We start from the raw sequence: 20,741 nt of genomic DNA on the forward strand, positions 1-20,741 counted from the left end.
CCTTTCATCTGATAGAGCAGCAACAATAATTTGAATAACCACTTGTTACAACCAAGGTATGCAGAAGAGCATCTGTGAACAAATCAGACCTTGATGCACATGGGTTACAGCAGCACAAGACCACACTGGTCGCCACTTATGCCAGATAAGAGCAGGAAACTAAAAGTAGAGTTTGCACGGACTCATGAAAACTGTTATTTGTTCCGAAGGCAAAAGGGGTTCAGAGAAAGGTATGCCTAATTAAGTGTTCAGTTAGTGCAGGGGTCCCCAATCCCAGTCCACGAGGGCCGGTGTCCCTGCAGGTTTTAGATGTGTCCTTGATCCATCACAGCTGATTTAAATGGATAAATTACCTTCTCAACATGTCTTGAAGTTCTCCAGAGGCCTGGTAATGAACTAATCATTTGATTCAGGTGTGTTAGCCCAGGGTGAGATCTAAAACCTGCAGGGACACCGGCTCTCGTGGACTGGGATTGGGGACCCTTGAGTTAGTGTAAATGGCATAAATTACTTTCTCTCCAAATCATAAGTCACCACAGATATTGAAGCTTTTTTCCTCTCTTTTAGGAAAACCTACTCATTTGTGTTCATTTCAACACTAAGGTTTACTCAGAAACAAAATGACATAAGTGCTGTTATCCAGCGTTATTATGACCTCTGGTGGACAACCACAGTAAAGCATAATCTAGTGAAATTCACTGTTCCACTATAAATGTTCAGTCAACACAGCACACATGAAATCTTTTGATTACACTCTCATCAAGTTTTCCATAAATTCAGCCACACAACCAATAACACATAAGAGCAAAATAAGTATTTCAACTTTAATCACATTATTAACATTTCGATGAGATTTATCTGGACTCAGCCCTGCCATTCTCTGAACTACACACAGTATCTGGTGCTCCTCAACATCAGTCATCTATATCAGTTTGGAAACCACAAGATTTAATCTTGTGAGAAGATTAAACACAAACAGAATTACAAACTGACTTCAGCCTCTTTCAGACATGCGCTCTGACAGCATCTTGGTGTGGTAATGGTTTCGTGTCCATCAGCACCCTGATCACTCCTCTGGAGGTTGGACGCAATAAATTTCAACAGTAGCTGACCAACTGTGCATGCATCTTTGGCGAGTTACTCAGCTCACAAGAGAATGCAATTAAAAGCAGAAAAGTTTACATCGTTTCTAATTTGGAATATGATTAAAGCATTCTTCCTAATACAGAAGAGATCTTTTAAGAGCATGCATGTGGGGGGGAGCAGGATACAGCTCTCTCTGCAACACCACGCAGCACATGCAGCTCTTTGTAACAATGACAGAGAGAGACGTTTAAAAGTGTGGTTACACTTGCCTACAGTTAGTATCAACACGACTACTGTGGGGTTCTCTCAGTCTGTCGTAGGTACGTCGGATAGAAACCAGAGGAACATTAATGTGATCAATGGCCGATTGGCACAATGCCGTTACTGCAATGTTATTCGTCCCATGTCTGAAAAAGGCGTTACTCTCACCCAACCAATCTCCTTAGTTTGTTTGTGACACGTATCAGACAAGCAAACCACCAAACAGTGTGGCGGGCACATCTGCGAAGGCTGCGTGCTGGAGAGTTCAGTCTCAGCTGTACCGTCCCCGCCTGACGTTGTAAGGGGACGGCGTTAATGTCAGAAGGCATTTGTTTCCATTTCTCCTACGATCCACGTCTTTGTCGTACAAAAAAAAAAAAAAAAAAAAAAAAAAAAAGAAAACACAGAAAAAAAAAAAAAAAAATCAACTCAAGGATGAAGTGCATGAGTAGCCAAATGATGGCGAACTTTAGGCATAAGGGCAGACGAGATCTACTCCAACTCCACGGTGCCACCTGCTGCCTCCAGGGCTGCTTTTAATTTCTCTGCCTCTTCTTTGGATACATTGGCCCGGATTTCCTGTGGAAGAGACTCCACTAGTTTTTTCGCCTGTTTCAAATAAAGAGGGGGGAGAAAAAGAAAACAATTAGTGAAGCTAATAAATCTGTGCTATGAGAAGCTTTAACACTTTTAATGCAAAATGTAGCTGCAGACAAAACTAATTGCAAGATGCACAAAATGTTTGCTTGTAGTTACTGCTCACAAAAAAAAAAAAGAAAGAAAGAAATTAGGAACACTTGATCACCACAATACAACAAATTCATATCAATCTGTCAAGTTAGAAACTGTTTTGAATGCATTTCACCCACTTTGGTGCAAATAAAGTGACAACAGGTTCACTGCAGAGCCAACACAACAGACAACCTCTGTGAGCAAAGGACCCACTAAAAGACGTCAACCCACGCTACCCTCATGTACTCTGACCGTTTGGTCAGAAGAATGCACATGACGAGCTTGCTGGAGGTCATGTAGTAGGACTGGCAATTCCTCTTTGCTCAGAGGAGCAGACACTGATGCCCTTGATACCCATCTACAGCCCTGTTCAACCTTCCTTGTGTAACAGCCCACCTGCATCACCTCACCACTCTTGAGAACATGCTGGGAGACATAGCAAACCTTCTCATGACAGCACAAATGGATGTGTCATCCTGGATGAGCTGGACTGCATGTACTGTTTTATGCTACCAGCAGTGACAAAGTACACCTGTTGACATTTTCATTTGCACCAAAGCAGCTGAAACTGCTCCACAAAATAAATTGGACTGATTTTGCATAATATTATGTAATAATATATGCACATTATTACCTCCAAAGCGTCATCTCATAAACATTTTATATCTCACATTGTAACACTGGCCCGTTAACACTGTTTTTTGCCAAAAGCTACAATGAGCTCCCTTAAATAGCTCCAACAGTGAGACTTACCTGCACCAGATTCAAGCCCTGGATGCAGTTTTTCACTTCCTTTATAAGCTTTACTTTTTCAGCAGCTTTCAATTCTGTCAATTTTACTGTAAAATGAGTCTTCTCCTTCTTTGCTGGTGCTGCCTCCTCGTCTGCAGCCTAGTTGCAAAAGAAACAAGAGTATTTAACTGTGGGCACAGAGCCTCGTTGGCCACATCAACTATGAGTGGCTTTAAATTCCTAAGCTAGACATCTGAAAAAGAACAATAATGATGTATGTTGCTACTTAAGCCATTAATGATTTATAAGGCAGTCTTCAGAACTTCCCTTTAAAAACATTAATCAATACCTGAGCTGCAGGGGCAGCTAATGTCGCCATCGCCCCCATCGGCATCATTCCGACACTCTCAATGTTCAGAGTTTTCTGTGGTGAAGAAAAACAAGTTATATCACTCAACATTTAACACAAAAGGACAGCAAGAAGGTCAGACAAATTGCACCGTGGTTTCAAGTTTCCCACAAACCTTGAGGAGTTCGTTGAGATCGGACACCTCTAACAAGGTGAGGCTGGCTATGTCACTGACAAGCTGCTGGATTTTGGGGGAATACTGTTTGGGGGCTCCATCTAGAGGAGGGGTGGCGATGGCATCTGAAGACGAGGCTGGACTGGTTTTCAGAAGTCTGAGAGCACACAAGGCTGGTGTCTGCCACTGAAGCTGTTGCCTGGGAAAGTGAAAACTGATTAGCTAAACGGCAGACTGTATCTGGTCCTTAGAAGCCACCATGTATCCACATATTCAGTGTGGCGTGGATCACACCTGGCATCATCCACTGCCTTATTCTGACTTTGTCTACTGCTTTACAAAACAATCCTTCTTACATTTAGAGTGCAGACTGCCTAAATGATGCATAATTAATTTTCTCAATTTGCAAACCACCAAACTCCTCAAGCTTCTCACTGTGTAAAGACAGTAGCTATCACTATGAGATGAGTTTGCTTTCTTATTTCACCTGGAGGACACCTTTATGCTTATTGCTTTGCAGTTTAACAGCTCACAAGTAAATTATGGTAATTTGGCAAGCAAAAAACCCTGAAATTCCAGTTTTGCATCAGCAAATAATGCTGTACAAAAACACAACACCACAAAGGATTTGGCAGGATTCTGCAGGTACTGGCTAGCTTTGGTTGGAGAGTCACGCATCCCTGGTAAGAATAGTAAGAAGAGAAAGAAGAGATTTGTTGTATGTTATATGCAAGATGGCACAATAATGCAGAGCAGTCACTTTAGGGTGGGCAGGACTGGTTGACATTATGGCAAGTATCTGTGAGCTAAGAAATCAACCATTACATTCTGTCAGGAAGGACAGAGATTTCAGGCATAAGTCTGCAACACGAATATCCAACTTGAAAACCTTTGGAACACGATCAAGTTTCATGTAAGCAGAATGTGCAATAATAATACCCACTGAATTATAACCCTCACAGATGCAATTTATTTACCCGTTCTGTGTTACAATCGCATTATATAACAAAGGTTATATATCAGCTCAATCTTCTTCTTTGTTACCCGTCATTGTTTAGCAGCCTCGCTATCTATGAATGCAGGACTGTAATCATGTAATCAAAGAAAGTATGTAGACCTAGAAATGTAGTGTGGAAGGGGGGGGGGGGGAGACCAGGAAGCTCAGTCCTGTTAGTAAAATTGACAGCATGGCGGTTCTGCATGCCTTCTCAAACATCTCAGACTTCAGATTTTACAATGACAGAGTGGACAGCTCAGCTGAACAGTTGCTCTTCATAGACTGCATGGAGGCTAGTTGGATGAGGGACGCACAGACGAAGCCCTTATAGTGGTTACAACAAACTGTCAGGCATGTGGACAGCCCCCCCTCAAAGCTTCCCACTCTCCTTATGATTACAAAATTTAAGCCCCTTTACCCCCAAACAAACCCCCTAGGTACTTTTAGGCAAAAGAATAAATAAATAAAATAAAAAAACACCCTGGTACAAAGGGCAGTCAGCCTCCATGTAACCAGGGCGACACTGGAGGAAACTACAGCTTTGGCTGAGAGGTCCTGATAAGGATGAAGAGGGAGAAGCGCTTCAGGACAAGCCACGGTGGCTTACATCAGTAAATCTCCAGCTGACAGTCTGGACATGTCTGTTTTAAGAAACAACTGTCTCTTTTACACACGGCATGGAAAGGTTCAAGATTCCCTAAAACCACAATATTTGTCGATTTGAACCCCAGTGGTGGCTGTAAAGTCGGTTTTAACAGGATAATGTAGCCCGTGAAGCTATAAAAAAATGTTTTAAAACATCATCCAGGGTATTTTTACTGCTGTCAAATACCAGAAAAGTCCCATTTGACCAGTGTAGGTAAGACAGAAAAAGTCAAAGCCATGCTTCTCTTAGATTTCTTTTTAAGACGAAGCCATAAAAGGTACACTGCGTTTTGTGTCATTAGTCGGACAGCAGGGCTCACTTGGTCACGGTGTTCAAGTTGAAGCCTGCGAGGGAACACTTAAGACCGGCTAACCTACTTAGCACACAGCCGCAAACCATTAACCTCATTTCTGTGCTCACACAAGGCGCATCGTCTGTCTTTAGACGAATTAAAAAAGACAACATCATGTTCTCCATCAAAATTAAGCGGCAGCAGTGGCCGGCTCTCTGCCCTTGAAGCCGCAGACACTCGGATACAGGTGTACTGAGCCTGTTACGTACCGATGCGTGCTGGCTGCGGCCCGCAGCGCGGTGCGGAGGCAGCGGCTGGTGCAGAACATGCCGACGGTAAATGGAGCCGTTGGTCCTCTCACTGAGAAAACAGACAAGTTTGTCACACACACGTCTCCTTCCAGCAGATCCTCTGCCTCAAAAGCACATGGCGTCCCCTCTACTCCTGACCTACCCACAATGCATTGCGTGAACTGTTAAAAAACCTCAATTCAACTGCTACGGGAGCCCACAAGGGACAATGACTGTGCGTGAGAGAGCGACATAAAGAAAGTAAGTTTGAAATAATAATAATAATAATAATAATAATAATATCCAGTCTCATCTTCCCATCTCTAGCATTATTACTTCAATGCCAGGTGTGCTTTACTGCATTGGCAGTGCGGTTGGGATCATTGTAATGCCCCAAAATTAAACTGTCACAGTCACATCCTTTCCAGATGGAATTGCATTGTGGATCAACATCTGAAAGTATTTTGCTGTGTTCATAATTCATCAGCTTTGACATTATCCACAACACCACTGGCTCAGATTCAGCCCGAAACCATGTCAGATCCAGATCTGAGGTCCTGTGTTTGTACTTTCTCCTGTTTCTTAAGTCTTTCAGATCATTTTCATCTGCTGCAGATTTGGTTTTTATCCCACCTCCCCGCTTATTCTCTTGCCCTCCGCTTGTCAGTTTCCTCTTCCTTTTTTAAGGACACACTGCACAGCATGCCGAAATATGCCAAGCTTTTGAATAATAGCTCTTTGGAAATCACCTTGTTGTTGCAAAAATACTTCTTTATGCCTGTCAAACTGTGTTATATTTTGACATTTTCCATATAATCATTTAAAGGAATGGAAGAAATTGTGTTTTTGCAACAGGCTGCAAAGTGCCTAAAGATACAATTACTAATGGTTGTCTGTTATGTGCAGATTCAAGACCTTAGATGCCTTTTCTTGTTTGAACGATTAATAGGTCAGTGTTAAGAGGCTTAACAAAAAGAAAGAAAAAATAGTAAATAAGTGAAAATTCAGAATTGGTGAATTATTGGTCAAGATTACTTAAAAAATTTAAAGTGGTCTGTCTCCTTGCAAGCAAAATAGAAAGAAATAAGAGGTGACTCAAGACTATATCTGTCCTACTATTTGCTGTGCATGTGCACGTGCGTATGTCCTACCTGTAGCGTACCAATGCTGGGCACTTGGACACTGGGGAGGAGCATGAGGGAAATCCTCTTAACCAGGTAATCTCTCCACCCATCTGCTGCTGTCATCCACCAACATGCCATTCCCTCCACTGACCTTTATCAGCTAGTGCAAATAAAAGGTAAGAAGAATCCCCTGAGAGAACAATACAATGCATTGGAGTGCAATGCTAGATAAAAGAGGCACACATCTTTTCTTTTCTTCTTCCTCCAGGCCATGCTGCTGTCTCCTCAGGCTGAAAGGAACTGGGAGAGTGTTTGTTCAGTGCTCGAAGATGTGTTGGAGAGCCAGTCACACAGGCAGTTATTTGCTTTAGAGCTTGGTTCTGGAACTGGCCAGCATATCATACGGTTTGCTCAGAAGATGCCCTTTGTCATTTGGCAGCCATCAGACATCAAAGAGGATTCTCTAGAGAGGTTTGTACCTTTCAGAAAGTGCTTGCCATGTTGATGTGTCAGTATAGTTATGTGTGACAGAAAGATTTACGAACATATTCCAGTTAAATCAATGATCTATTTAAACAAGTGATTTGTTGAAGTCTTCGGATTAAATCTACCTTGTTGGCAGTATCAAGGCATATATTGCTGCAACCCAAGCAAAGACGGTGCTACCACCTGTTCACCTGGATGCCAGTGAACCGTGGGAGAAATGGGCAGGACTGAGTCACAACTCCTGTGACGTTATTATTTCCATTAACTTACTGCAATACAGCTCCTTCAAAACAGCCCAGGTAGGCCTGGTCGCTTGTAAATCAACTGAAGAGATTGAGATAAATCCACAGAGTATTTTATTTACTTATGATTTTCTCAGGGAGTGTTCAGTGGAGCAGGACAGATCCTCAAACAAAACGGCCTTTTGATAACATATGGGGTACGTAATGATAGTTAATTACACTACAAATAAACCTGAACCTACTAACTGATGTCAACTTAAAACATTTCTCAGGTGTATGCTGTTAATGGCATCATCACACCAAGTTGTAATGAAAAGCTGGATGAGGAGCTACGAAAACTGTGAGTAGCAGCTATTTGGTAATATGTGTATGTGGTTGACTGTTAGGATAAGATATGAACCATGTTTGGTTCTGTTGCATACAGGAATCCAGACTGGGGTCTTCCAGACATCGACGTGCTCAGACAGCTGGCCTATGGGAACGGGATGCGTATGGAGCGGATAGTAAGTCACGTATCTCGGCTTAGAGGGAATTCCACCTCCCAGCAGCATGCCTTTTACACTTATGTTTCCTTCTTTTAGATTGAGATGGAAGAATACTACAAATGCCTCATCTTCAGAAAACTCTAAAGAAGCCAAAATACCAAAAGGACATTAAATTATTAGTTCACATCAGTTATGAGTGTAAGTCTATAGTCTTTATATTTGTAAAAGACAATTCTGCGATGTGATAATGAATATAGTTGAATAAAAGCTTTAATAAACCCTCTGTGTGTGGTTACAAAACACAAGTCGAGGCACATGGACAGTAAGAACCAGATATTTATTAAATATAATTTTAAAATTACTTCAAAGTCAGATCAGTATGTTGGAATAAAGAAGTTCACAGACGCCAACTGAAGAGTTACAGAAACCACTGATTGGGTGTGTGATACATACATGCAGCACATCATGTTTGCTCGGCAAGCTTTTCTTCACTTCTGGATACTCAAGTAGACTTTCGAAAGAGTGCCACATATACAGGCATCTATATATGTGATAATTACAACTAATAGAATGCAGGCTGGGACTCCTAGAGGAAACTTTATTACAGGTTAAGGTCATATGCTTCTGTTTTGTGATGGCACTTGATGTTCAGCAACACCAGTCGCTTCAACAGAAGGGATGCAAGATGCTATTAGAACTGCTGGACTGCTTTTAGTATGAATATTTTATTGTTACTAATTGTGGATTTTAATGATTTAGTTAATTAAATATAATTGATGAAGACTAAACAACCACCCAGCTAATTTTCTAAACAGTTCTCCCATAATGTGCTAATCCCTGCATCGTCTCTGAAACTATATTAACACACAGTTGAAGCAGCACACAACAAATAAATGCCCACCCCCCATCCCCCCAAATTAAAAAAAAGAAGACTTTCATTTGTAATTATGAGAAGGGATGATATGAAAACTACTGGTTGTGCATTAGTGAGATTTTTTCCAGGCGTCTGACTGTGCTTTCACTCTTGAGACATACCAACAGCATCTTAAACAGTGAATACAGATGTTTCTCAGTCACTTCCTAAACTGTTAAAACACACTGAAATAATTAGTTTCCATTCCAGAAAAGAACTGAAATTTCAACATGCAAATTTAGATTTAGAAAAATATGAGACAAAGGATGGTTGTGTCTTCTTTTTTTATCTCCTAAATGGTCATATTTTCTTTAACTTTAATACCACTGACTATTTCTGCTCTTCAGTTAATCATTTAATAAGGAGATACTACATACATATCAGCTGGAAAGGAGGAGGAAGAGGGTGAAGGTTCTTGGCTATGGCGCTTCCCATTGCAGCTTTACCCCTCCTGATTTTTATACTTCAGCGGGGGAGAGGCAAGGAGAGCAACAGTTCTGCAACATCATCACAATATTTCACGTTGCCACAAAAATCACAGCGAGGTGGAAAGTGGGAATTATGTGTGTGTTTCCAGAGGGTATCCTCAGAGTCCAGAGAGGGAAGAAAGAGACCAAACAGGGAGAGGAGCTGTAGTGTGTTAGACCCAGCAGCGTGAGGCCCTTCAGTCGAAGGAGATGAGCTGTGCCTCTGCGCTGCCCGGCACGGCTTGAGGTGCCTGCTGCTGCTGCTGCTGCGGCTGTTGCTGCTGCTGCGGGGGGCCACCAGGGGGAGCAACCTAGCAGCATTAATGCACAAGTAAAAATAGGAAGATTAGCCAGGATTGACATTTAAATAACCTAAATAAAAATACCCAAGATAAAAATAAAGAAAGCTTTCATGTGTTAACTGTGGATGACAGTTGAACCAATGAACTTTTAGTTTGTCAGAAGCTTCAAATGTATAAATACACGACTGACCTGCTGATACATGGGCTGCTGGCCTGGCATGTACTGCTGTTGGGGGGGCATATTGGGGTCCTGTCCTGGCAATGCTGAAATCATGTTCTGCATATTGTACGGCTGGTAACCCATATAACCCATACCGTTAGTGGGGGGTGCCTGGGACATGGGGGGCATACTCTGCGCCTGAGAGGCCACATTCTGCACAAAACACAGAGAACAGTGAGATGCATTCATCTTTAAACGTTTTTGTGGCATTTCATGTATTAATCAGAAAATTTAAGTGGAGCTTTGTCAGACCTGGTAACCCTGCGTAGGTGTGGGCTGATAGGTGGAGTAGGGTGGACTAGTTGTGGGCGGAGCCTGACCAGGCGGAGGAGCGGGCTGCCCATTAGTTCCTGGAGGCGGGTACATGTATGCATTAACCATATTGGGATCTGAAAGAAAGGGAGGAAAAAAAAAACATTGTAGTGAACAATTAAGATTTTAGATGATATCGCTAATTGTAACACCAGATGACCAAAGTTGGTAGATTTCTTGTCTTTTCAGCTGATCCTTTTTCTTGTTAACCTCCTCACCTGTGGTAGGACCAGGCATAGCCTGGTACTGTGCTGGTGCAGTCTGCCCTGGCTGATTCATATAGATGTTGTGCATAGGTGAACCCTCCACAGAACCAGCGGGGCTGAAAGTGCCTGGGTAGCTGGGCGGAGCACCGGGTTGGTATACCACTCCTCCCGCAACATTGGGGGGCAAAGACTGCATCTACACATCAACAAATAAAGACAGCATTAAAATTTCTCCAAAAGATTCAAAAACAACATAAAAAGTCTCCCGCTGAAATTCATTAGCTGAAATTTATTCTTTAAGTTTATATATTTCTGCTATTATTGAGACATTTGGTTACTGTGATATCAAGTGAATTTACTGACTTGATTATCCTTGGGTTGAGTTCAGTCTGAGGCCAGATGGAGTATAAAATGTGTACCTGGGCATAGGGAAGAGAGAAAGCAGGCATCTGGGCCCTCATCTGGATGGTGTGCTTCTGCTGCTCCAAACGCATCTGCCTCTCTTTCTCCTGCTCCTGGAGGCGCTGAATGGCCAACTGTCTTTGCATCTCCAGGTACTCCTGCGGTCCAAAGAAATACCTGTGAGCACGGTAATGACCTATTATATCTGAACTCTCATTGAACAGATTCAGTTCAGTACCTGTTTCTTCTGCCTCATGATCTCCAATTTTTGTGCCAGCTGGATCTGCCTCTGCCTTTCCGCTTCCTCTGCAGCGCGACGCAGTTTCTCTCTGTGTTCGTCCCGGAGTGCGTTGAGAGCGGCCCGAGCATCACGAACCTGAGCTAGCTTGTCCTGCAGCCCTTCATAATACACTGACAAGACAAAGATCATCACAGTTCAGAGCCTGGACACGGGGAGAGAGAAATCTATAAACATGGACACAATTAAACAAGGCCAACGCTTACATCGCTTCTCATCTAGCTGGTTGAGGATGTCCAAAAGCTGTGGGTGCATGTTGTTGATGGACTGGAAGAGTGAGAGCACGGCGCTGTCGTTGGTGATGCTTCGCCCACGCATGTGGTTGCTCTTCATGCGGTTCAGGAAGGTGGTGACAGCATTCTGCAGAGCCTTCAGAAACTGCTCATGGTTCTCCTCTGATTCGCCATTCTGGTACTGCTGCTGAAAGAGGGGATGAACAGGGCAAACCATGAGCAGGGGCTCATTTGTGTTTAGTTTGTTTTTTTTAGAGCACACAACTTCAGCATACCTCCACTATGTTGGCAGGCTGGACAGGGACGTGACTTTCCACGGGCTGACTGATTGCCGGAAGTGGCTCGGCCAATGTCACAGGGGCAGGGGCTGAGGGGGTGGGACTCTTGCGAGCCTCTTCCTGTTTTTTCTCCCAGTATGTTCTGTTCAGGTAACGGGCCAGCTGGAATGATGTCATATTTCCTTATTAGCTTTAAAAGCATGGTGTAGCATTTCCATTAATCAGCCATACTGTTAACATTTGAGAAGAGTAATATACCACATGTACCTCAGGATCTACATCTTCAGCTGATGGAGCAGAGGAGTTCTGCAATGTGTTTCATAATAGTCAAAAAATGCATTTTAAAATTTGCTTAACAATAATAAAAATCTTTCAAACATGCTTTTAAAATCATGAAAACATTTTTTGTAGAGTATAAGTGATTTTGCTGGAAACAGCCTTACCACAGGGGAAGTGTAGAGGGTACTGACTGGGGGAGCTGAGGAAGTCACTGGGGTGGGATCGGTTTTGGGATACATCGAGTACGAGTTCTTATGTCTCTGCAATTGAGCATTCAGCTGTGTGTGAGCATTCAGCTTTTATTCTATATACTAGCTGAAAACAAACACCCATACACAAAAATGAGCATTTCAGCTTAGCGACCCACCATTCGCTCCTTCTCCTCAGCCTCACTTTGAGAAAGGGCTATGGCCAGCTGCAGCTCCTCCTCCTCCTGCAGGGCAGCCTCATCTCTCTTGGGGGGCATCTGGTGAGAAAGAAGAGCGGGAGAAATATATAGCAGGAGAGTCCAACAGCTAAAGCTTGGCTGCAACTGGATCATCTAAACTACAACAAATCTACAACAGAATAGCTGAAAAAGAAAACACTAAAAGTTTCATAATGTCCACAAATAAAGTCCAGACATTCAGCTTGATTGAAATGCTGTAGAATTACATTAAGAGAGCTCTGCCTGCAAATCTCAGTGAACCAAAGCAACTCTAAGGAAGAGTGGGACAAATTTCCTCCACAGCAATATGGTAAAAATAAAGTCAGCTAGAAAACACTGATTTTAAGTGATTGCTGGTAAAGGTGGTTCTTTAAGCTAATGAATGATGGGGTGTACATGACTATTTATTTCCAGTGTGACAATTTTGGCAACTTTTTTCCAAAAAGGCTAGAAGGCTGTCTAAAATGTAAAAAAAATATATATATAATAACTCGAAAATCATTTAAGTCCTATATTTAACAGGTAACAAAACAAAAACAAAACATCCAGAAAACCAGTGATTGATATAAAGAGTTTAAAAATTATTACCTGTGACTGCTGGGACAGTGGGCTGGTCAGGTACTCAGGTGGCAGTTCAGCAGAGCCTGCGGAAGGGGCTTTTCCTTCAGCTTTCCTAAGTGGAGGAGAGAGGGAGGGGTGGCTGGTAAGGAAGAGGGATCAGGGAGGACAAATAACCTTGTAAATCAGAGTTTCAAGCATGCTGCTTGAAACAACAGTAGCACTCCAAAGACAGAACAATACAACAAAGCATCATGGGAAACACTTTCAAGTTACTCCCATTTGGATACTGACATACTGACAAACAATGCTTCCAAGTATGGTACTCACCTTTGTTTTAGTTTATCGTTCTTATTCACTAAAGTTCTGTTATATTTTTGTTTAAGTATTTTTCCCCAGTTAACATACAGAAAGCTGCTACATTAGAGAAAAACAGTAAACAACAACCCTTATTATCAATAGATCTGGCTCATGTACAAATAACAGGAAACAGTGAAAACGCATATCACGATTTCTTGAAGTCGAAGCTGAAATCTTGTAATGTCTGATTTATAGGGAACATACAGACATACATACATACATATACTATCATCATTATAATAAGATTATCATCATCATCATCATCAGAATGTCTGTTTTCTGCTGCAGGAAAAATGGCCTCAAAGCACAACTGTTGATATAATCACTTTGCTTCATTGCAGCCGTCACATGCTCTTTTAAAGGATCCCACACACATATTCACTCATTCTCTAGCACACAACAGAACATTTTTCCACTTTGCTTCATTCCATTTTAAAAGCCAGGGCTTTTCTTACTCTCTTCTGATGCCAAAAGAAGGAAACTGAACTGCTTTCTGAGCGGTTCATTCTGATAGACATCAGTGAAAAACATATTTAACAAGGCCTTCTGCTGAGATTCTTGTTGACACTGTTTTTTAATCATCTCCATTTTATTTTGAGCCTGGTTTTGTATTGCTATGAACTGTATTTTAATTTTCTATCATATTTCATTATAATTATTCTGTTTGCACAGCACTTTGTGACAACGTGTCTTGTGAAAAGCCTTAAACGTTACTTACTTACTAGACAGGCCCACAAACATAGTCTGCATGTTTTCACAATCCATCTATTTCTTTTCTTTTTAGAAAAAACAAAACATAACTACTCATGTTGCAACACACTACGTACTTCCCGATTTTAGCTTGAAACGTCCAGCTAAAATCTTTCTGCATTGTCCTGTGAATTACCAGCTGTGAGTGAGACAATTTAACAACTGCTTGGAGCAAATTCTGACTACACAGCATGTTTCACCCAGTGTTACCAGCAGTCTTTCAATATCAGCTGTCAAAATGTGCAAACACGCCTCAGAACACGTTACACAGTTGCAGAGATAATTTGCATAGGTTTACATAGTTTATTTTTAAAACCGGCATTATCTTAAAATATCTACATACCATTTTTTACTATAAGTCTTTCCATGTCTCTCTTTAAGGGTATTTGTTCCAACTTCTCAAAACACACTCTCACTCATTAGTACATTTTCATCACCACCCTTAATCAACTTAACATGCTGCACATCCTTTCCAGCTTCATCTGTTTGCCTAGGTAGTCGATAAAAGTTCTTTTCTCGTTCCTTAGCGTCCAGCCTCACATACAGCTCACTCTAAACCTTTGCCTTTTCCACCTCTGCTGTACCCCTAACCTCCTAGTACTCTTGTCTACTTTACTCATCTCCCCGACCGACTATCCCACTTTTCTTTTGCTTCCCTCCTCCTTTGAATATTTTCCTGCACTTCCTCATTCCACCACAAAGTCTATTTGCCCTCTTTCCTCTCTCCATAACACGTTCTCCACCTCAGCACCACAGCTGCACATATCTAATCTATCATTTTTTCCAAGTCATATCACATCTACATATCATTTTTACCTTGAATAAAATCAGTCACGTGTTCATTGTGTTTAATCTGTTGCACCCTAGATAATTGTGAAACACTGAAACAGTCACTGGAGACATAAACACTTCTACTATCCAGGGCCACCATGTTACACACAGTCTGTTTTTCACATTAATTCTGGCATTTTAATCACCACATCTGTGGACTCACTTGTTAAGCAGCTCGAAGCAGGGCTCGCACACACGCACTTCCTTCTCGATCCCAAACTTCGGAATGGTGGAGTACTTAGACGAACACTTGCCGCAGAAAATCTGGCCACAGGCTCGACAGTGGTGCTGGGAAAGCACGGAACACAAAATGAGGTTGATTTCCACGCATGCGCCGTGAGCATGTACCGCATACATACAGACACACACCCACAGCATCAAATGAATGAAGGAAACCATAAAACCTCCAAGTGGCCTAGTTATAAACAGGCCCGGCCTACCTTTCTTGTCATAACACCAAACTGGACTCTGCACCGGTGGCACTCCTCAGCGTCAACCCAGTCAGGGGCCTGGATAAATAAGGCAGACATCACATTACTCAACTACATCTCAATGTATGGGGTTCATACCTCAAAAACATAACCCTCTTCACAGACCAGTAAAACAAGAAACACAAAATATCTTACTCTCTCAGCAGCAAACATGGCGTCACTCTCCTTGAACTCGGGGAAAACGTGACCTGCAGACAAACAAAAGCAGAAAATCTTTTTACAACAACTACAAAAATCACAAAGAGGCAATAACTGCTAACTGCTGATGCACCTTTGACAATGAAATGAGCTCTGCAGCTTATAGTGAAACCATCTGATTCAGTTTTTATCATTACAAATCATCTGAACTGGTATCACCCAGTTTTAAGTGGCCTGTTAGAAAACATTTATCTGGGTCAGTAAGCGTTCAGAGATCATTTGGTTTCATTTCAGATGAGAGCACTCGGCTCGTTCAAACTTACCTTCCACTTTCATGATCTGATAGGTGTCTTGAACCACTTTATATTTGGGTTCATTGCGGAAGGCGTGAGCCCAGGCCTGGATCAGGTAAAGAATCTTGTTTCTGACATTTGGTTCCGTCTGTTTCTGGAAATCAAGGAATTTCCACAGAATTAAAACAAAAAAACCAAACAGGCCTACTTCTCCTGTTTCTGTATTCTACTGTCAAATAACACACTGAATTCATCAACACTGTGAGGTGGGAAGTCCCTTGTTTTCATCTGAAAAAAAAAAAAAAGGACTCCTGTCACAAGGCAATGACATCACCAGGAAGTTGAAACCAGCATGAGGTATACAGCCTGTGTCACATGATACAGTAAGGATCCAATCAAATATTGCTAGCTCCTGCTGTAATCCAGTCAGCTGAAAGAGTGAGCAGTCATAGGAGAGGGGGAAAGCTTATAAAGCCTCCAGCCAAAATATATAATTGAAGCACTGTAAATACTCTAAACCTGTTATTTAAAAAGTTCATTTAGTATCAACTACTTTAATATCAGACCACTGTGTGGCTGCTCACTTTAACATCACTCTAACATGTACACCTTTGGTTTTTGAGACCCTTTCAGGAGGGTTTCCAAGAATCTGGAGCCGGTGTTTTTCACTACGGTTTGACTAAAGACTAAACTCTTCACTGATTAAGCAAAAGCAACCGCTCCGCCCGACCTCTGCCAACAAATTAAGCTTCACAGTAAAAAGACAACACAGGCCATCTCTGAATGACATTGAGAAGAGTGTGGTGGGAACTGAGCAAACAGGGAAGAGATAAAATGAATGTCACCTTAAGTAGCTCCTTCAGTTCCTCCATGGTTTGCTTACTCGCCACCTCATCGTGCACCGTCTGGCCACAGTTCTTCACCACTGACTCCAGGACCTGAAGGGTGAGGCTGCATTATTTTCAATAACCCAACGCACCAGATGCCAAGCCTACTTTTGCCCACAGTTAGGTGACAAAGCAAGAGAACACACCAACCAAAGCAAAAATCAAACTATCTATGTTTACAGGCAACAGATATTTTGTATTATTGATTGTATACTTTCCACACATCTTACCTCAAGTGCATAAATCGCCACATGTGGATTTTTGTCATTCAGCTTCTTTTTAATGGCCCCAATGGCATATTTAGCTCTGCAAGGACAAAAACACAGATATTGCTTAATGCAGAATCAGTGGCATAAATTCAATAAGCAAACTCTCAAGTATGTTTATTTCAAAAACATTGAAGACAATAGTCGAAGCTGTATTAAATCTTCAGCTGCTGGAGGATGTGAATGTAGAGGGGAAGAAGACAGAATCACTCACTGTGTATCTCCCTGTCGAATGAGATCACAGATCTGCAGGATGGATTCCCAGTCAGTCTCCAGAAGCAGTTGACTGGTGGCTTTATCTGCATGAGTACAGAAAGATTTAACATGCATGTCTGTCAAATGGCATCTACAACAGCTGCTCCACAAAACTGCACCGGCAGTTACACATGAACAAACGCTTCCTCCACATGCTTTAAGCTGTACAGAAACATCTGTACTCCTGCTATTAACGTAGGACTCCAGATCAATCTTTGTATGATATCAAACTATTACTACACAAAAGGTTTGAGGTGTCAAACCTTAATGATATAATAGAGATCTACTTATTTATTACATCATCATCAGCCGGGATAACTAGAAATATTTTATTGCTACAGACGCTTCCGTGAGTTCTGCTGCCAGAAAAGAATAGCCTTGCATGTGATTCAGGTGTGTCAAAGTGCTGCAGTCCTGGGTCTGACATTTGTTATGTCCTGTGGAACTGTGGGGAAAACAGGAAAGCACTGATAGCACGAACTGATAATCCTGTTTGGCATATGATTGTGATGCATTTAATAGATGAAACCTGGTCTTGATTTGCATTTCTAAATACAAGTGGAATATAATCCAACTTTCAGCGCAACAAATGACCTGTTTGCAAATCATAAAGTAAAAAAACCTGCCCAATTTTTAGGAACCAAATATCATCTTATTACATGTTAAACTGAAAGATGTGTGCTGTGAATTAAGCAATCCCCCACACATAATGGTGGTTTCATTTTGAGTTAAATATCTTTAAAAAGATTAAATGTTTTAAATACACATGACATCTGCTATAAAACTGTGAATCTGATCATAGGTTTAGAGGTGTGCGTTACTCAGTTCAGACTTTTTTTGAAAGTCGGGTAAAACTTATGCTTCAACAACAACAATGATTCTGACTACGGGCAGGGGTTAAACAACTGCAGAGGTGGTGCAGGTGTAGTATCTCTGCATCAAGTTCAAGAAAAAAAAAGGAGATGAGTTTGCTTTTTAGAAGGGACAAAGACTAGCTTCCGCCCCTGCAAATCAGTAGAACAAGTGTGGAAGTGGTCTCCAGCTTTAGTGTACATCTCACTGAAAACCCTATCTGGTGTCACAACATTTCCGTCCTGGTTAAGAAGAAACACCAACGCTTCCACTTTTTCAGGAGGTTGCATTACGGGGAACTTGTTAGCTCAGTCCTAAACTTATTCTGCAGATTTGTGGGGAAAGAGTGTCCTGTTCTCCTGCATCACTGAGTGGCATGAAAACGGCAGAGAAGACACCTCTGCTGAGGGCCTCCCCACCACTACAGACATTTACGCCAGCAGATACAGGAAAAGGGCCTCCTCTATCTTAAAAGACCCCACTCACCCAGCACATGCAGTGTTTGTTCCCCTCCCCTCAGGCAGGAGGCCACAGAGTATCAAGAGCAGAACCACCAGGCTTTAAGACTGCTTCTGTGTCTGCTTCTCCTAGCCAATCGTAACAAAGAAACCAATTGTGTATTTGCAATATCCTCCATGCCCTTAAAAAATGATTATTCATTCTCTATGACACTGTAAATATGTTTTCTCTTCCTTGTTTCTGTATATTGTTCTCTCGTGTGTTCTCATTCTTGCTGGCTTTAAACAGGGATCTGAGTGCTAAATTTAGTTTCACCTCATGTGAATACACGTTTGAAATGGAGTAAAAATCCTTGAATCCTTGAGAAAAACAAGTTGGGACCGCAACGATAAGTTTTGCAGGTATTATGTTTAATGGATTCAAATTCTGAAACCATTTCCATCACTGATGAGAAGAATCAAACACAAGATTTATAACCTATTTGATGGTTTTAATACAAACACTTTGATATTTATGCCTCAAACTTTAAATTATTACTGGTTACATTGGCAGAGCAGGCAAAACTCTCCAGCTGAACTAAAGAGAACTAAAATGTCTGGAACTTGATTTATAGTAATCAATATGCACAGCTGCGTATTCATTTGACACTTCACAAAATAATTTGATATTTACTGGGTGAATGCATTTTTCATCCAGGTTCGCTAGTTAACCTGCCCATTCTTGTAGCCCAAGAAACTTGTTGTTGCATAACTGGAAATTCACTTGGGACTCGTTTTAAACCAAGGTAACTGTTGAAACATGCTACGACAGAGACGCCTTGTTTTCTATGATTAGTCATGGAGTAAAAGCAACTATTAGCCATTTGACGTTACCGTCGGTCTATACATGGATCACAAAGTATCTCAGTCGCTAATTATAGATAGGTGTCAGCCAGCTAATCAACCTGTTGTGGTCTTTAAAAAAAACTCAGGACAACAGAGTGCCTCACGAATACCAGCGTTGTGTTTGTCTGCCTGGTTTCCTTGGATATGGGGTAGTTAATGTGTGAAGTAACAGCTAATTGTATATTACCATGTATGACACGCACAGGAACACAACAACAGCCTTGGTTAGCTTAACTAAAAGCAAGGCGATAACACAAGAACTGGACCAGACTTTGAGTTAAAACTGCTCGCTTCAGCTAACTTCTTAGCATTTCTTGGCCTTCGAACAATAGCAGCGAATTTGTTAGCAGGCTAAGGAAAAAAAAAGCTAGCTGGCCTAGGAGCCACAGCCCGATCGACTGTCAAAACAATACGCTGGAAAACATCGCACTCTGCCTTATAGTTGCTTATTTTACTCTCAACTTACGCATGTGCTGTTAACTTACCGAGAAGCCTCTCAAATGTGCCTCCACCTTTTCCCATGTTAAACTCAGAGTCTCAGAGTGGCTGTCGAGGTGACTTATTTAATTAGCGGATCCCGATACTTTCACAACGGAGGTTAGCTGTTAGCTCGTCTGTTAGCCACGGAGCACAGCTGTACAGCAGGTACAGCCTCTGACTTCCCACTTCCGTCGCAGAAACAGCGACACGCATGAAATGTCTCCCTCTCGCGGCGGGTATGCGCAATGACGGGTGCATTTTTTTTTAATCTATTGAATTTATTTATTTATTGTTAAGCGAAACCTTTACATGATGATTACCGCTTTAGAAATCTAAATAAAATATGCGTTATCAGCAAGTCATTGATGGGATGTGTGGTGGGAGTGACAGATTGGTTTAAGGTGAGACTGGTTCTGAGGCAATAGTGACAGGGCAGCTCAGGTTGAGCAGTTTGAAGATATGGCTGACATGATTTAGACACGTGCAGAGGACAGATAGTGGCTATATAAGACAAAGGATGCTGAATATGGAGATGCTAGGCAGAAGGAAAAGAACTGGCTGCCAAAAGAACAAGAAGAAGCAGCAGGTATGAATTATGCTCTTTGATAAAGCAAACTGAACTTTCATAAGTGTAAAGTGATGTGTATTAGTTGGTGCTCAAGGCACAACAACATCCAAAAATGTAATTAAACAACCGTGGCAGTTTAGATTTTCATGAGGACACTTTGACATGCAGCAAATCACTTAAAAGCTTGATCAAAATCCTCCAGTTCTATGTAACGGTCTAACACAGACAAACAGTGAGTTATTTCTTGATACCTTTTATCTGAGTAAAAGTTTGCATGTAGGAATCTGACTTTGGCAGCAATGGGATGTGATGATCACAGCAGCAACATCTTGGGTTCAAATCCACAGGCCAACTGGGGCCTTCCTATGTAGAACTGGTGACCTGTCCAGAGTGCACCTTACTTCTTGCCCTAAGACAGATGGGCTCCAGCCAGCC

At 41.8% G+C, this 20,741-nt stretch overlaps 3 protein-coding genes across 8 annotated transcripts; 1 reads left to right on the plus strand and 2 right to left on the minus strand.

Annotated features, from left to right (window-relative positions):
• Window positions 1-810: 810 nt before the first annotated feature.
• mrpl12 (mitochondrial ribosomal protein L12) lies at window positions 811-5,729 on the minus strand. Its single transcript, XM_031736526.2, has 5 exons — window positions 5,540-5,729; window positions 3,336-3,534; window positions 3,161-3,235; window positions 2,833-2,970; window positions 811-1,956 (listed from the first exon to the last, which is right to left on the minus strand). Exons 1-5 carry the CDS (start codon window positions 5,596-5,598, stop codon window positions 1,840-1,842), a joined length of 588 nt encoding a protein of 195 aa, XP_031592386.1. The 5' UTR covers window positions 5,599-5,729; the 3' UTR covers window positions 811-1,839.
• Window positions 5,730-5,747: 18 nt separating this feature from the next.
• On the plus strand, window positions 5,748-9,179 carry zgc:103625 (methyltransferase-like 26 B). 2 transcript variants are annotated; one of them, XM_031736460.2, is made up of 8 exons: window positions 5,748-5,821; window positions 6,718-6,860; window positions 6,953-7,155; window positions 7,307-7,469; window positions 7,550-7,609; window positions 7,685-7,752; window positions 7,837-7,915; window positions 7,994-9,179. In XM_031736460.2, exons 3-8 carry the CDS (start codon window positions 6,956-6,958, stop codon window positions 8,039-8,041), a joined length of 618 nt encoding a protein of 205 aa, XP_031592320.1. In that variant the 5' UTR covers window positions 5,748-5,821; window positions 6,718-6,860; window positions 6,953-6,955; the 3' UTR covers window positions 8,042-9,179. The 2 variants fall into 2 exon arrangements, with proteins under 2 accessions (XP_031592320.1, XP_039466840.1); XM_039610906.1 differs by lacking the exon at window positions 6,718-6,860 and having other exon boundaries at window positions 5,773-5,821.
• Window positions 8,216-19,928, minus strand: hgs (hepatocyte growth factor-regulated tyrosine kinase substrate). 5 transcript variants are annotated; one of them, XM_031736465.2, is made up of 20 exons: window positions 19,744-19,928; window positions 17,023-17,107; window positions 16,773-16,848; window positions 16,501-16,593; window positions 15,686-15,809; window positions 15,360-15,412; window positions 15,174-15,242; window positions 14,897-15,021; window positions 12,823-12,934; window positions 12,175-12,273; window positions 11,972-12,067; window positions 11,796-11,834; window positions 11,526-11,690; window positions 11,224-11,434; window positions 10,958-11,130; window positions 10,737-10,877; window positions 10,330-10,513; window positions 10,052-10,188; window positions 9,770-9,952; window positions 8,216-9,588 (listed from the first exon to the last, which is right to left on the minus strand). In XM_031736465.2, the coding sequence occupies exons 1-20, from the start codon at window positions 19,778-19,780 to the stop codon at window positions 9,475-9,477; spliced, it is 2,316 nt and encodes a 771-aa protein (XP_031592325.1). In that variant the 5' UTR covers window positions 19,781-19,928; the 3' UTR covers window positions 8,216-9,474. The 5 variants fall into 5 exon arrangements, with proteins under 5 accessions (XP_031592325.1, XP_031592326.1, XP_031592324.1 ...); XM_031736466.2 differs by having other exon boundaries at window positions 11,224-11,437; window positions 15,686-15,803; window positions 19,744-19,927; XM_031736464.2 differs by having other exon boundaries at window positions 11,224-11,437; window positions 19,744-19,927.
• Window positions 19,929-20,741: the final 813 nt, after the last annotated feature.

Source organism: Oreochromis aureus, linkage group 4, assembly GCF_013358895.1.
Source record: "Oreochromis aureus strain Israel breed Guangdong linkage group 4, ZZ_aureus, whole genome shotgun sequence".
Classification (NCBI taxonomy): Eukaryota; Metazoa; Chordata; class Actinopteri; order Cichliformes; family Cichlidae; genus Oreochromis; species Oreochromis aureus.